Source organism: Trachemys scripta, chromosome 5, assembly GCF_013100865.1.
Source record: "Trachemys scripta elegans isolate TJP31775 chromosome 5, CAS_Tse_1.0, whole genome shotgun sequence".
In the NCBI taxonomy this organism is placed as follows: domain Eukaryota; kingdom Metazoa; phylum Chordata; order Testudines; family Emydidae; genus Trachemys; species Trachemys scripta.
The window spans coordinates 24,897,016-24,914,475 of NC_048302.1; the positions used below are offsets into that span (position 1 = coordinate 24,897,016).

General features: G+C 41.5%; 1 protein-coding gene across 5 annotated transcripts in view; it reads left to right on the top strand.

Moving 5' to 3' along the window:
- Positions 1-17,460, top strand: part of WDFY3 (WD repeat and FYVE domain containing 3) — a 300,207-nt gene that overhangs the window by 224,214 nt on the left and 58,533 nt on the right. For all 5 annotated transcript variants that reach the window (XM_034772580.1, XM_034772579.1, XM_034772581.1 and 2 more), the window contains 6 exons: positions 2,807-2,986; positions 5,438-5,671; positions 6,861-6,960; positions 10,332-10,492; positions 12,243-12,472; positions 13,147-13,256. In XM_034772580.1, coding sequence (XP_034628471.1) covers positions 2,807-2,986; positions 5,438-5,671; positions 6,861-6,960; positions 10,332-10,492; positions 12,243-12,472; positions 13,147-13,256 — 1,015 coding nt within the window. The remainder of the gene's footprint in view (positions 1-2,806; positions 2,987-5,437; positions 5,672-6,860; positions 6,961-10,331; positions 10,493-12,242; positions 12,473-13,146; positions 13,257-17,460) is intronic.

A 17,460-nucleotide genomic window follows, 5' to 3' on the forward strand; every position in this document is an offset into this window, starting at 1 on the left:
CGTCTCTACTGAACTCCTTAATGCAAAAAACAGATTAGAAAGGCTAGTTTTTCGTTGAACAATGTTTCAAACCAGAATTATAAATCTGTCTCATAGTTTAGGTTGGCGGTTTATTTTTTGGTTTTTTTTTTTTTTAATCTGACAATATCAATTTTTATTTTTAAGCATCTTTTAAAATTTTTAACTATTTTAAAAGTTCTGGTAAAGTAAGGGTGTTTGGGTTGGTGTTAGGGCTAGGGCAGAGCTGACAGGGGTTGCAGTGGGCTCCCAGCACTGACAGAAGGGCTCCAGGGACCTGAAACACCCAGGCACAAGGTGCGGGGAGGGCCTGTGGTCATGGCCCGGTGGAGCAATGACTCCCCAGGATTCCAAGGAAGAGGACGAGCTCCAAGGTGCAAGGGAAACCACCCTGCTGCTGTGAATGGCTCCTGTCCAGGGATGGCTACACTCCAAGCCAATGAGTGAATGAGCATGATCATGACACTGGAGCTGCAGGGTGCAAGGTATGGGGAAGGCTGCGGACCTGGTGGGGCAGAACAGAGAACTTCAGCCAGGGCCTCAAGTAGGAGAATGGATCCCTGGCCACAGGGGAGGCCACGCTGCTACTGAACATTTCCTCCCTGAGGATGGCCCCCATACTCCTGGCTGTGAGTGAGCGAGTGGGGCCATGACAGCAGCGCTTCAGAGGGCTCCCTGCGCAGCTGTCAATTTGTGTGACATTGAGAAATCAATGACTAATGATTTAAATTGAATCTTACCAAGCCTGCTCATAGTTGGCCTTTTGTTACTCATCTAAAATTGTCCTGGGCCTACAGTTCATTCATTTGAGCCAGTGGCTGTAAGATTAATAGTACTTTCACTCAAACACGTTAAAAATTGGATTTTTTTTGTACTTCACAAAAAAGTGGAGATGATAAAATGCCCTTGGCAGAGATTAGGAAATTTCTTTTCTGATTTACATCATTGGGGAATATTTAAGACTTCAATGCCCATCTGCTGGGAGCTATGTGAGTTAAAGATTTGTGCATGAAGAAGCATCCACATACAGACAAGTCCACTGACTATTAATAGCTTCATGTTGGTGGAAATCCACTGGGTGCCAGGAAATGTGGGTTGTATTTTTTTTTTTTAAATGCTGATTCTAAACTCATCAAAAGAGAGAGTTTGACATTCCCATATTTACTTAGGCTTGGTCTGTGTATCTGTTCAAACGATCTCCCATGCAATAGTTCTTTCACTTTTGCAGAAATTATCCAATCTGCGTTTTAGAGAGAATTGTTTTAATGGATACACATCACTCTGCTACTCCACCAGTAGTTGCAAGAAGAGACTCCCAGTCTGGCGCATTTGGCTCTGTGAATACTGGTGCCCCTACACCAGCACATTCGGCTCTGTGAATACGGCACCTGCCTTCTGCCTAGTAAGAAGACTGCAGCGTGCGCTGGGAGTATGGGAGCTGACCTGCTGTTACCTGCTGCCCCAGTCATAGGCGTGGACTCTGTGGGTGGGTGCTCCGGGGCTGGAGCGCCCTCGGGAAAAGTTTAATGGGTGCAGAGCACCCACCAACACCAAGCCACCATCTGCCCCCCTCCTCTCGCACTGGTGGCCCCGCGCTTGCCAACTCTTCCCTCTCCCTCCCAGTGCTTCCAGAGTGCCGCGAACAGCTGCTTCGCAGTGTTCAAGCTCGAGGAGGGAGGGGAGGAACAGGGAAGAGGCAAGGCGGGGGTGGAGCAGGGGCGGGAAGGGGTAGAGTGTGGGCGGGGCCTGGAGCTGAGTGGGGCAGTCGAGCACCACTGGCAAGATGAGAATTCGGGACTTATGGTCCCGGTGGTGCCCCAAATTTTCAGGTGCCCTACACAGCCGCGTATGCCTAAGGACGGCCCTGGATGGTGGTATTCTTCTATCTGTATTGCCCCTTTCCCTCCCCCTTAGAAAGCATCTCCTAGCAAACTTCTTGGACCGAGTCTCTGGTTTCTTCATCAGTAAGATATGTATTTTTTCCCACCACCCAAGAGACTGAGTCTCATCTTGAATTGCCTTAAGAAATGTAATATTATTTGGGAGGGTTATGTTAAGACTTCTGCTCTATCTCGTGTTTGATAGCTTATGTTCATGTTACTCCCCTTGTATTTGTATTCTTTTCAGTGTGGTGCAATAGCACCAAGAGAGAGCAATTCTGAGACTGCAGTTGCATGCTAAAGGCACTATGAATAATTGTGTGCGTAGGCAGCATAGATTTAGATATAATATCCTAATATTACATTTAAAAAATCATATGCTATTCTTTGCATGCCGATAGGCATTAAATATTAATTAGCTAGAAATTTGTTACATTTATATGGGGAAAGTTATTTCCTTTCTTTCATAACATGAAATAGGTTAGACATACCAGTAGTTGTCAAGTGGCGTTTGTGCTTGCACTGTGACACAGCTATTGCTCTTTAAGAAAATACATTACAGCAACTCCTCATTTAACGTCGTCCCGCTTAACGTTGTTGTAATGTTACGTTCCTGTTCAATTAGGCTGTGCCTATGTGGGGTAATCCAGGGGCACTTCCCAACCACAGTACAGTACTGTACAGTATATAATGCCTTTTGTCTGCCCCCAAAAAATTTCCTTAGAACCTAACCCCCCACATTTACATTAAATCTTATGGGAAAATTGGATTCGTTCACTTTCACTTAAAGCTGCATTTTTCAGGAACATAACTACAACGTTCTGTGAGGCGCTACTGTACTTTAGAAAGAGAGTTCTTTTTTAACTATTGCCATCTACAATAATTTTTGCAATTTCTTTTCAACATAGCCTTGGCAGTCAGAGGAAGAAGGCTCTTGGCTTCGAGAATATCCGGTGACCTTGATGCAGTTCTTTCGATATTTGTATCACAATGTTCCAGACCTGACTTCAATGTGGATGAGTCCAGAGTTCCTGTGTGCATTGGCAGCAACTGTGTTTCCTTTCAACATCCGACCTTACTCTGAGATGGTAGGTAATTGAAAAATAGAATACACTCCAGCTAGGCTATTGAGTTTTCACTTGCCTGTCAGTTCCCTCAAATTTTAGCCAGTTGACAGCATAGCCACGGTGAATAGGCTACAAGTTAAAGACTTCTTCATAAGATAGAAGTAGGTATGTAATGGTTGTTACGGTAGGGTCACATTATGCTTCTCTGAAGTCCTGTTGGCATTTCTTTTATGAACTCCATTTTTTAAAGGGATTGTTACTGATCTGAGATGAACTTTTATACCTAGATTCTTAGACCAAGAGCGTGTTATTTTTCACCATTTAAAGAAAATATTTTATGTCTAATTAGATGATGAAATTAATCAGGCCTTGATCTATAATACGAACAAATGACTAAAAAAACTTAACGCTAAATTGGAGGTCAGTTGCTGCACAATCTACTATGAAATTTCAGTTCATTGCTCTGGGGGAGATGTATGCATTTTATAGAATATTTTTCTTTGGTGCATTGTCTGACCACCTCAGAGATTTTAATGAATTTACCCTTTTCAGCACCCCTTCTGGGTAAGATGGGGCAATATTGGCCCCATTTCATAGGTAGGGAAACTGACACAAATAGCTTCATTTACTTGCCCAGGGTCAGAGAAGAAGCATGTGGTAAAGCCTTGAAACTACAACCATAGTTCTCTCAAATCCCTCTCCACTGCCTTAACCACAAGACCATCTTTCCTCTGTTATCCAAGGCTATATCTACACTGCAAACCACTGGCGGTGGCAGGCGGTAGGTACATATAGCCACATGCCATAGTGAAAAGCAGGCTGCATCCACACTGCAGTGTGTTGCTACACATGTCCGTGAAAGGCTCTGGCAGTGGGGAAGCAATGGGAAAAGACTCCAGCACGAGGGAGCTGCTGGAGATTTTTCCTGTTGCCTCCTCACTGCCAAAGCCTTTCCCTGTAATGGAAAGCCACTCAGCAGTGTGACATTACATTGCTAAAAATAGCAATGTGGACAGCTGAGGCTGCTTGGGTGTGTAGAGAGCTACGTGGGGTACAGACCCTAAGGGTTGGGGCATGTCTTTACTCACCTAACAGTGCCTCGCCATCTACACTGCTGTTTATACCCATGCAAAGAAGATATGCAGTGTATATACTCTACATGCTGCTGTAAAGAGTGTGCAGTGTAGATGTACCCATAGATGTTACATTCCAACCTGAAGAGGAGGTAGGAGTTCCGTTGTTTGTGTTGCCTTCTTTACATGCCACTTGTTGGAATTTCCTCCTTGTTGGCTGCTTCACTCTGAATGTCACATTACAGATCACACCATCATGCTTACAGAGCAAATAAGGGAAAGGAAAAGAGTGATTATCCATGGCTGATGTTGTAGCACAGTTGTATTGATTGAAATGTTGACAAAAATATAACCAGAGATGTGAAGAAGTTTAATGAAGAATAATATCCCTTCACAAACTACTTCTAGTAGATGAAACTATTGACCTAATGTCACCATACCCAGGTATAGGCACAGAGTTGGAAATGTACAGACTAGTGTGTCTTTTTGAAATAGGTGCACTCATAATTCATTCACTTCAACTGATTTGTTCAGTTAACATGAACTGAAAATATATTGCATATAGCAGCGTGCTAATTATGAAATTATAAATGTCATGTAAATTACTTTACAGAAAACAGATTGTTAATTGTGAAATTACAACTCTCTTACCTTTTTCCCACCAAAAGCGTGATGAAAATGAAATATCTGTAAGGCTGTTTAGAATGAGAGGAGTGACTTGGTGTATAATGTGGGAAAATGTTGGAATAGTAGGAAAATATCTCTGCCCAACTCCTTTGTGATCTTAAGATAACTTGAAAAACCTGAATAGTGTCTATGGATAGTAGTGAAAACAATGCCTGGGTCAGTCTTTCAAAACTTATATTCCCCTTAAGTAACAAATATGTATTATACTTTCCATATGTGCATGATACTTAGCTAGAGTTAGAAATTTGTTCACTTTTGGTAAATCTCAACTGTTGTCAAAAGACTACAGTTTGTACCCATTAGTGAATTTAAGGTGGGGTAGGGAAATCCTCCTAAACTGGAATGCCTCTCTTAGATTGCATTTAAAGTTCATTATTAGGAATCTTGCTATGTTGCTCATATAGTTTTATGTAATGGTACGTTACAAGGAACTCTTTCACAATTGCCATGATATCCTTCATTATCACAAAATGTATGTATGTATATGTATATATTTTAAAAAAAAAAGAGAGAGCTGGGGAGTTCATCCTGTTTCACACTGGGGAGCTGAGACCTGGGCATGACCATCTTTCAAAAAGGGTATCTTCAGAGAAACAGAATTATGGGGTAAATAAATAACTCAAACATAAAATAATATGGAAAAAAAAACAGTAGCAGTTAAGGAAATAATGACAAAGTTGTAGATTTTTAACATGTTGGTTTTTTTTCACAGGTTACTGATCTTGATGATGAAGTTGGATCCCCAGCTGAAGAGTTCAGAGCATTTGCAGCTGACACTGGCATGAACAGGAGCCAATCAGAGTACTGCAATGTGGGCTCCAAGACCTACCTAACCAACCATCCTGCCAAGAAGTTTGTGTTTGACTTCATGCGTGTGCTCATAATAGATAACCTCTGCCTCACACCTGCTAGCAAGCAGACTCCACTAATAGACCTCCTGCTAGAGGTAGGACTGCTATTTTCCTGCTCTTTTTACAGAGTAAACTTCATATGAAACTTTTTTTTCGTATGCGGTTGTTTTTTCAGGTTGTATTAAATGTTGAATATCAGGACTACTGTTGGTTTATATAATGGTTTTAAATTGTCATTTAACATCCACCAATGGAGTTGAGACATTTTACGTGCTCATGTTTTTTAATGTTTTGCTTTTTTGTTTTTTTGCTCTCGGTTGTTTAATACCTTGAAGCTTAAAAATAACTTAAGAGATACGATCCCAGTCAAACATGGAGAGGTTATTTAAAAGACATCCGTATGTAGGTGGTAATTCATTATTTAAGCTGATGAGCTGGCTCAGACAGTGTGGCATGGCAGGGAAGGGTACTGATATTACAGTCCTGGGGTATGCCAACACAGAGAGAAGGCAGAGAACATTCAGCTAGGTAGGATTAGCAATATACTGAAATAAAACTGTTGACTCTTAAAGAGCAGGTAGAAAAAGAGGCCTTGTATGCAGTGTCACTTTCCAAAACCTTCATGGTTTCTCTGTGTGAGCTTCAGAAGTGTGTTTGTGTCGCTATCCCAAAGCTAATATTGAAATTAAAAAAAAAAGTATTTTGAGTTTATATAGTCATTCAAATAGTTAATTTAAGTGTGACATACACTAGTGGGTGCCAGTGTGAGCTAAGGAAATAAGTCTATTTTTCCCATTACAAATATCTTAACAAATTATTTGTTAATATTTTAGTAGTTTCTGTTACAGAGAAAATAGGCTGGCAAAACAGAAATCTGCCTTATGGAAATGAAAATAACGCTCACTCTATTCAGTATAAAATGATACAGTGCAACCCATGGATTGAACTCCATCCTTAAACTTAACTTAAAGTCTCTGCTATAAAAGTAAGGCAGGGTTATAATTGGATAAATGTAGTCCAAGAGGCTTAGAAGTCAGAAATGGGAGAAAGATCATCCAGTCCCTCTCTTGCCAAAGCTGGATGGGTCCCAGTCATATGTGTTCCAGAAAATTAGATGTTTTTATTTGTAACAAATAAATGATTGATAACCTCCTTAGATTTTATGTACCTAACAAGGTGAAAATTTCCATGGAATAACCATAGTTGTCAGCATATGGCATCTCTTTCTGTTCTGCGGTTCTTTCCTTAAAGCAGCTTTCTCTACCTATTGATTATGTGTTGTAGGCTTCCCCTGAAAGATCAACAAGGACGCAGCAGAAAGAGTTTCAGACTTACATTTTGGACAGTGTGATGGACCACTTACTTGCAGCTGATGTTTTATTGGGTAATTTCTTATTTCCTTTTCATTTATTGATGCACATGTCATCCATTCTCCATTACCAAAGCCAACATCAGTCTTCGGTGGTTTTGTTTTTGTTTTTAATCTCTTCTTCTCCCTTTCCTTAAGATTTGTTTCTCCTTATCTTCTGTATCTTTTTGTCCCTTGATATGTAAGGGGATATATTACTTTTCTTACACTCATGACAGCAAATCTCCATCATGCCCAATCTGTTAGGAGTTAGGAGTTCAAAAAGTGTTATACAGGTGAAGCATGTTTTACAATTATGAACCAAAAAAAAATTGGCTAAGAAAGGAGGCAAGAGGAAATGGGACTGAATTTTATCATCCCTGCCCTGCACCATCAATTATGCTCTCTTTCCCTCAACAGAGGGCTGGCCCTTCCCCCAGTTTTAGTTGTGTCTGGGGCTTAGATTGCTAAAAGTTGGCCTTTTTTCCTTTCCCATCTTTTATTATTTTATTTATGTTACTGCAACAGCCAAGAGAACTCTGTGGGATTAGAGCCTCAGTGTGAAGGAGCTGAGCAAACACAACAGGACACTGTCCTTTTCCCTGAAAACCTTGTTATCTAGATGGCCGTATGAAGGACTGACAGAGGAGAGGCAGATGATCATTGAGATGGCTCTGAGACTAGTGCCCAGTTTGACTTCATACTCATCAGCTGAACTCCCCAGGAATTCTCACTTTGCCCTATTCCCCAATCCCTCCTCCGTGGCCAAACTTGGATCTCTGAGGCCTTTATGGGTTTTCTGCTTAACTCCTCTATCTCCTCTCATCTCTTTAGGGTGAGACTGAAGTTCTCCTCTGTCCTTCCCTTTCCTCCTAGTCTGGTGTTAGGAGTGTCAGAAAAGAACAAATTTGTCACTGTCCCCTGCTCACCAATTGCAGATTTTGTGGAGGCTGTTATTAAAAATGGCAGCAGCCTCTTTTCAGTCAAGTGTTGCTTCCCTTTTCCATGGTTATTGTTTATGAAGTCATCTGTAGGAGATAGTATCTTCTTTTGGAACCAGAGAGAATGGAGAAGCATGCAGGGATGGGGCTATATCTCTTTTTAAACAAAACTAAATATTTGCAGGATCCAAAAAGTTATACCTCCTAGGGTCCAATTTATTAACAGTAATTCCAAAATAATGGTACATGAAGCACCATATCAAACCTTCTCCTCAGATTTGCCTTCATTTTTAGTTACGTCAGTTCAACTGAAGCCTTCTCCCCAGGATTTCTTTCTTCAAGATTTGTCTGTTCTAAATTCTAGCTGTCTGCATGAGGAATGTTCTCACTTCCCTTGTATATGGAGGGGGGGGGAGGGATAACAAGTCAACTGCACCAGTGAGTGAACACAACCCATGTAATGGTTCCCAGCAAGATCAACACCTGCTAATGGTGGGGAGTTTGAGGCAAACACTATCAGCTTGTTACAGTGCCTCAGAATAAGCTCTCTATTAAAAAATAAAATACAGTTGGTGTAGAACTCCTATTGATCCTCAGTTTTTACCAGGTGAGGGTCAGTGGGGAGCAAGATACCAACTGTTTTAAAAATCACTGTATGTATTAACAAAGGACTAGATTGTGCTATGTGCATGAAGCCCATGGTAAGGGGCTGTGCATAAACCTCCTGTTGTGGGCAAGCACTGGAAGGCATTGCGACTAAGAGCGGCACCATCCCTTGAGGGCGGGCGGTTGCTTTTGAGGGGGAAGTGATTTACCAAACCCATTTAAAGGGAGTAGCATGCTCTTGTCCCCATCCAGGGTGCCCGACCATCTCCTTTGGGGTGGAGGGCAGGGCCATGCCTTCATCTGGTTGTCACCCAATTGCTCCTGGGGGGAAACAGTTTGAGGCACTGCCCCTATATTCCCCAAGTGTCGGGACTGCTGTTATGGCCAGCCTCATGCAGTTGCAGAAGCAGGAAGAGGAATCCTTATTTCCTTCTACTCCATTCATCAGCAGTATAAGAGCTAGCTACTAGCTAGTCGTAAGGAAACAGGAAACTAGCAGAGCTTATGGCAAGGGCTGTGCTTAGCATATGAATGCATGAGACACCCCGGGGACTTTGACTGTTGTTGTAAACTAAGATCTGTTATTTGTTAGGAAATGGTTTTGTTCAGCACTAGTTTAATATGAACAATATCAACATGACAATATACAGAACAATTTCTAGTAAATAGTACACTCCATCTGAAAGTCCCCAGCTCCCTACATGCATTCATCTCTGAATTCTTATTCCTTCTTGGAATCTGTGTCAGCAGACGTACATCCTGCTGAGAACGCTAATTCACTTTAACTTTTTGTTGCTGGTGAACTCAGACGTGGAATTGTTGTTCCTGTCATGAGGAAGAAACCCACACAAGCATGTTCTTTGTTTTTTTAACAGTGTGTAAGTTCATGTGCAAATGAAGTATAGGTGTTCATGTTAGCAGGTGAATACACACACCATTGGGCATTAGACAAAATAAGATATACCTTCCTATTATAAACTTGATGTATCAAATTAACTTGGTGGTTGTTAGTATTACAGTGGCAATTTTGGGTCCCCGGTGCTAGGTGCTGTGTATGTGTAAGAGAGAAATATAGAGGTGCATCATTCATGGAGATTTAGTGCCTTCCTTTGGGAGACCAATATGCAGGAATCCTCAAATGATGGATAGGATGTCTCCATGCTTAAGGAACCATCTCTTGATGGGAACAGTCTCACCAACTATTCTCCTATCTGAATTTCCTTCTTTGGAAAAATGTTATTGGGGAGGTTGTGGTGAGGCAACTGTGTGGAGGCCTCAGATTTCCTTGAATCCTTTCAGTAGCTTTAGACTTGGGTATGGCATGGATGTTGTGCTGATCTTGTTAGCCATCATGCTCCAGAAGGTGAACAAAATCAGGTGTCCATGATGCTTCTCTTATATCAGACCAATAACGGATACAAAAGATCATCTTATTAACTTCATGAACTCAGTCATGAGCACAAGGAGTTGTACGTGTGTGCCTCTGCTCTGTCCTCTTAGAGAGAGATCAGTTGGTGGAGTAAAGCCTTACCCAACAAATATTAACACATCCTTTAATATGCACATATGGCATTTTTTTTCCTTCCTTGTTTTTGTCTGTGATTAAAAGTATGCCTTCAGTGCCCACTTCACATTGCCACTATTACAGTTCAATAAATATCTTGCATACAACATTAAGCTCTTTTGTTTGACTAAAAATTCCAGTAGTATTTCATTCAGATGACTGTAGCACTTTCTCTATGTTGCAGAATAAAGAAATTAGTCTTTAGAAAGCTATTGGGCATGCTGAACACACATAGGTGGTTGGAGAGGGTTTTTTTTGCTGCTGTTTAAATCATTTTGTTTTCTTTTGTAATTTAGGTGAAGATGCATCTCTGCCTATTACAAGTGGTGGTAGTTACCAGGTGCTGGTGAACAATGTGTTTTATTTCACACAGCGTGTGGTGGATAAGCTTTGGCAGGGCATGTTCAACAAGGAATCCAAACTTCTTGTAGAATTCATCATTCAGCTAATTGCACAGGTAACAGTTCGTAGTAGTAGTAGTAGTATTACTATAGTGCCTCGGAGCTCAAGTCATGGTCCAGGACCCCCCAGTGCTCTACAGACACAGAACAAAAGGATGGTCCCAGCCCCAGAGAAAGCATATTTGTTTAAATAGTTTTAAAAGATTGTCCAGAGCATTAGATGCACACTCACGCTCTTTTACAGCTTGTAAATATCTAAATAAATAAATTAGGCTTTTTTGCATAATTTCATCTACTGGTGCTGATTCCAAGGTGTGGTGTCTTTTGTAAGAGAATATTTTTAAAATAGCGTGCGCATTTTAAAATGGAGTTTAGCTTAATACAGGCAGTCCTCGGACTTACGACACAATTGGTTCCTGAAAATTGCGTTGTAAGTCGAAACGTTGTAACTCAGAACCGCAAGACAGTCCGCTGCAGGACTGAGCGTCATAAAGTCAAAACCAATTGTCATAAGTCAAATCAGGGTGTCAATTCAGAAACGTCAAAAGTGCTGTTTGTTGTAAATCAAACATTGTAAAGTTGAGGACTGCCTATGTTTTGAAGGAAACTAGAACTTCCTTAGCCTGCAAACCTTTTTAAGTTAATATAACATAAGCAAGAAAGTCAAGTTTTTAGTTTTCTCCCTTTGTGAGCCCTGTGCGGTCTTGCCTTGCAACTTGGACTGGCATAGTTTACTCCCTTAATAGCAAGCGTGGTGAAAGAGACGGTTGTCCACCTTATCTTTCTCTTTGGCAGTGTGATGATGATAAACATGATATAAATGCCTAGATGAATGGAAACAACTCAGGACAAGATTTCCCTCTTCATCCCCAACATTTTGGGCCCTCCACAAATTATTTGGCAGTTATATTATTGAAGATATGAACAATCTTAGGTGTCATTTTGCAAGCCCTTAGTGCATGAAGATTCCAGAGAAATGTATTAGGCTGCTACATACCAAAGGATTTGCAGGTTTTGCATAGTGTTTAGACATTCTCATGCCAAACTGGGAGAGGAGACTAAAAGAGCAATGAAAGTTTTCTTGTTAGTACTCTGTCTTTGGAAATATATGGGCTTTTCTCCTCAGCCTTTTTCTTTTTTTCCCCTTTTTGAGTCTGCACCTTCATAGCATGACCTGTTGGTGTTTATATGTAGTAGGTCAGTGTTCTGATTTGATACAATATTTTGATAGTAGGGTTGACTCATATACCTGTCTGAGTATGCTGTATTCATCTCTCTGGTGTCTGAGTGCCTGATGAAGAGAGAGATCTTGTCTATTCTAGGGGTATTTTCCTGATTATTCAGGCTTAAAACCATTGCTGCAGCATAGATAAGATTCTGATGCTGGGAACCATTTTTATAAGTGAATTAGTTAACTTGCTTTCAGATTAATTAGATTTAAAACTGTTATGAATTTGTGGGAGTATTTCTGTAGTAAGATGAGTCCAAAGATTCCTCCTCTTCCACTGAATCTCACTGAGAAGCTTTGTTGTGGAAATTAGAACACAGCATTTCAATAAGTTACCATAGAAGTTGCCATAAAACAAAATTCTTATCAGTCCATTTATCAGCATGACTTCAGTTCTCATTTCCAGGCAGGCAAATCATTAATACATATTGGGATTGAGCCGGGGAATTAATCAGTACAAAGATCTTTTAGTAAAATGAAAGTTTTTTGAAAAAAATCAGTGTAGGATTTGAAGAAATAAGTTTGTTTGGAGATTTCACTATCTGACATTATATTAATTGTTTTGTACTTTCCATCAGTCAAAAAGAAGATCTCAGGGGTTATCACTGGATGCTGTTTATCACTGCCTGAATAGGACCATCTTGTATCAGTTCTCAAGGGCACACAAAACTGTCCCTCAGCAAGTTGCTCTCCTTGATTCTCTAAGGGTCCTTACGGTGAACAGAAACCTAATTCTGGGACCCGGGAACCATGATCAGGAGTTCATCTGCTGTCTAGCTCATTGCCTGATTAATCTGCATATGGGAAGGTAAGTGCCTCAGACTTGAATTCATCATACTAGGGTCAGTCTTGTACAGTGTTTCTTCTTCCTCTTTAAGCTACGGCTGCTTACTGATGAATCACAAACAGTTGGCAAAATTGTGGATATCTGTTTATAATGTTTGTTGCCAGGAAAGTGCAAGATAACTGAAATGGTTCATCTTGAACAAAATTACAATTGGGTAATAGTCTTAGGATTATACCCCTATCTCCTTTTCCACAACTATGTTAAGATATTGGTACACGAATATACCTTGTTCATCAGCCTTATTAAGCTTTAATAGTGTAAAATATCTCAATTTTCTGGATATTCATATTCTTCCAGTGAATTTTTTTTCCTGGTTTGTTCTTTGTATTTTATCCAAAGTCTCTTGAGTATTAATACCAGCAGGAATCTAATGCTTCCTATTTGACACTTGTCATTAATTTGAATTGTACAAGTTCCATCCTATCTTTCCCCAGTGACTTTAGTAGAAAACCATGCCCTTCTTCATAAAACTGCAGCTCAGAGTGAGGCTGCATATCCCCAAAACAAGAGGGACCAGAAACATGTCTCTGCTCCTGTAGCAGTACACGTTGCTTCAGTTTGATGATACCACAGAAAGATTAACCACTTCAGTTCTTAAACCCTATCTGCTTCTGTTCATTCTAAATTTATTGTAGTGGTGTTGATGGGTTTGGACTGGAAGCGGAAGCCAGGATGACCACTTGGCACATTATGATCCCCTCTGACATAGAACCAGATGGAGTCTACAATCAAGATATTAGCGAAGGTAATAAAAAAAGCAGCTAAACCTCAGACATCTATTAACACTAGATTCTTAAAATGTTCTTATTCTTCTCCTTCCCTTCCTCACCACCATCTTCTTCACATTTTTTGGTGGGGGGTGTTGGCCGAAGGAGAGGGTGGTTATCTGAGATGGTAAACATATCAAAAATATAGAACACTTCACAGAAATATTGAGAAGCATTCAGAGTCAGCTGTCTATTTATCAAAACAGTAAGAACATTTCCGTCCCTTCCTGATATGGCTATAAAGGCCATTAAAAGTGTTAACAATACTAGAAGCAAATTTTGTTTATATATATAGAGAGAGAGAGAGCGAGAGAGAGAGGCCAGTCCAATATGAATCGATAGTTTTGTGTATGTCGGCACAAAAGTAAACAGAGGTAAGAAATAGCTAGGGTTAGGCATGAGGTGTATAATTCAGTGAAAACAGCAGGATCTGTCAGTCACTGGAAATTAGCTACCAACTTGGTCCAGAGTGGGAAACTGGGATTATCACAGATGGGTGTTGAAAAGCACTAAAGAAAGTAGGTAGGATGCATGAGAAGCAGGTAGGAGAGAAGAACCAAAGAGCTCCTAATCATACATGAAGAAAAGAAACAGGAGAAATAGGAAGATATGAAAGAAGCAGTTTTAGGAATAAGGGACATCAGTGTAAAAGTTGAGTTCACAGTCAATCCTTATCCCAGATTGAGAGTGGCCACCCCATTCCTGTTCTGTACCTTCTCAGTATTCACCAGGATCAGGTCAACAGAACCAACCCTTAGAGGAGAAGATTCAGTGAGGTGAGCACGTCTAGTTTCATGCAGGTTATATATATAATTACATACACAAGCTATGCTAAAAGAACATTAGTAAGGTTGCAAAGTCAAAGACTCAAAAGTTAAAAAATGTCAGAGTTTAAAGTTGTACGTGCAACCTTAATTCCATCTCCTTTTGCATATACATTATGATAGTTTTTGATTACATGATCCCACAGGACTCCTGCCTCATTCAGTGAACAGAATGGACAGTGCTCAGTGAATGAGCAGCTATTCAGTATTTTGTTTTTCCTCATTGTTCAGTGTGTGACCCTAGGCCTTATTTACTGCATATTATTCAAACCTTCGTCTGAAGACAGCATTTCTGATTTCCTCATGGTTTTTTTCCCCCCTAATGTACTCAGTGCATAGCATCTGAGTGTTTCACAAACATTAATTATCCTCCTGGCTACAATGCCTTTAAAAGTGACATTCCTGATAAAAGAGGCCATCATGGAACCTACCAGAGTGATCGGGCACATTCCTGCCACCTATGCCCAGACCCCAAAGAGGGCTGAAAAACACTACTTTGTTGCCACCCAAGGATTGGAATTCCTGTTTTCCCACCCTAATCCCAATTCCCTAGTCGTCCAGGCAGTTACAAAAGAAGCCTGCGACACCAACCCAAATCCACTCCACCAGATAAAGATGCCAAATGACATAACCTATTCCAAAGGAATCTATTTTCTTCAATTAGCTTAGCATTCTGAACAGCAAACTTCCAAGCTTTGATGTTGAAGTATGGCTTCTTGAATTATAACAAGATTTTAGAGTTCATGAGCAAACTTCCTCAGGAATGCAGACCTAACTTTCAGACCATTCTGGATGAGGAAAAGCTAGTAGTAAGTTCTTCCCATCAGGTATCCCTTGACACAGTAATAGGCTCCATGGTTATCTCAATAATCATGATACAGGCTTCATGGCTGCAGGCCTCTGGGCTCCCCAAAGAGGTCCAAACCACCATTGAGGACTTTCCCTTTGATGGCAGCAACCTCTTTAGTAACCAAACCAATGAGTTGCTGCATACTCTCAAAGATTCACAAGCTACCCTCCTCTCTCTGGCTATTTATACTCCGGTACCCTGTAGAAAATACTCCAGGCCTCCTCTGCCTCAGCATTGACCACTGCCTTCTTCCTACAGATGATGTATGAACCTCCAAGAAATGTCAGGGTAGGCACCTGAACCCCTGTCCTCTACTTTGCAGCCATGTCTTAGAAAGTTGTTTAGATAAGACATCTATGGGTTGACAGCCAGTCTCCCTTGCCCACTGTCACACCCTTTCTCCTGGTGTGACATGCTATTACAAAGGACAAGTGGGTCCTGGACGTTCTATCAAATAGCTACACGCTAGAATGGCTCCCTCCCCCCTCCAAAAAAAGACAAAAACCTTCCTTGTTCCTTTTCAGGGACCCCCTCTCCTGAGAGGATTTTGAAACAGGAGTCAGACTGCCTTTTTCAATTGGGGGCAATAGACACTATACCACCCTCTCACACAGGGAAGGACTTTTACTCTAGGTACTTCCTTGTTCCCAAAAAGAAAGGCGGCTGGAGGCCCATTCTGGACTTCAGACAATTGAATTTCTGCATACAACACTCAAAGTTCAGAATAACTGACCACTCTGGCCTCTATAATACTCTCCATCAATTTAGGCAACCAGAATATAGCCCTCAATTGCAAAGACATATTTTCATGTGGATGTTCACCCCGCTCACAGACGATTTCTGTGCTTCATAGTGAGCCAAGAACACTTTAACTACAGCATGCTCCCTTTCAGCCTCTCGGCTGCCCCATGGGTATTTACAAAAGTTGTTGCAGAGGTGGCCACTTACCTTCGCGGACAAGGAAGACCAGTACTTTCTTTCCTGGATGACCGGGCTGTTCGCTGATCAGTTATACCAGGAGGTGCATGCAACACCCACTATCTCATTTTAACTCTTTCATTCACTTGCAGTACAAGCCAATTTAGACAAGTCCATGTTCACACCAGACAAACCATAGAATTCATTGGGGTGAACTTGAACTCAGACATAGTGAGGGCCTACTTACCTCAGGAACAATTCCTTGCTATGAGGGATCTCATTGACCAGCTTCACCTCAGACTAGCAGCCCTATTCTACCTGTTCCTGTTGGGCCACATGGTGGTGTGCGCTTAGGTCACTGTACTTACAATGCCTTCAATCTGGTTATTGTCAGTCTGCCTCAAAAAGGGATTCCCTTGGACAAGAAAGTCTCTCTTCCTTGGGATATATTGACATCGCTCACCTGCTGGGAGAACGAGGACAAAGTATGCATGGGGTTCCCTTTCATTTCTGTACCACCTACAAATGCAGACCTCTTGGGTGCCTCCATACTAGGATGGGGAACACATCTTGACAACCAAACAGGCCAAGACTTCTCTCCTCAGGAATCCAGGCTACATATCGACCTACTCAAGCTTTGAGCAGTTCACAAGATATGTAAGATATTTCTACCCATCATTCAGTCCACCCACTTAGAGGTCAGATCAGACAGTATGAACCTCTTCTACCATATAAACAAGCAGAAAGGAGCAAGATCCAACCTGCTTTGCAGAGAAGTGGTCCACCTCTGGAACCAACGCATCAGTCAAGGAATCACCCTTTGAGCAGTACACATCTGAGGGGTGATGAGTTCACTGGTGACAGTCTAAGCAGTCTTTACAAACAGAACATGACTGGGAACATCACCCGTCAATAGCACAACACATCTTCCAACAATGAATGTTTCCATCTTGGGATCTCTTCTCATCCCGAGACAACAAAAAGTACCTGGCATACTGCTCCCGGGCAGCCCAAGGCCTCATTATCAGAAGGGCTGTCTTCCTGGTACAGTGGTCAGAACCACTGATGTATGCCTTCCCTCCCATACCTTCACTTCCTTGTGTACTCAGGAAGATCAAACTCAATAGTGATCCTTATGGTCCCTTGGTGGCTGAGGCAAATCTGGTTTATCTCCGTACTACAGCTAGCCTCTCACCCATGTATCTGCCTGCCACCATTTTGGAGCCTGCTTTACCAGAATGAGGGAACACTGAAGCCGAACATCTCTACAGCTGACAGCATTGTTGTTGATGAACTACATGCATAGGGAGAGTATGCTATGAGGGAATTCAGTCCATCCTCAATAATAGCAGGAGATCCTCTACATGGAAATGCTACTCTGCAAAGTGGAAGCAATTCTCCGTTTGGTGCCAGCAGCATCACTTACATGCAGTGGCACTGGGCATTCCTGTCATTCTGGAGTATTTTCTCACTCAAGATGACCGGCTTATCAGTCAGCTCCCCACAGGTACATTTGGCAGCCGTCAGCACTTCCCACCCCCAGATGGAAGACTACTCAGTCTTTATTCACCGTATTACTACAGAGCAACT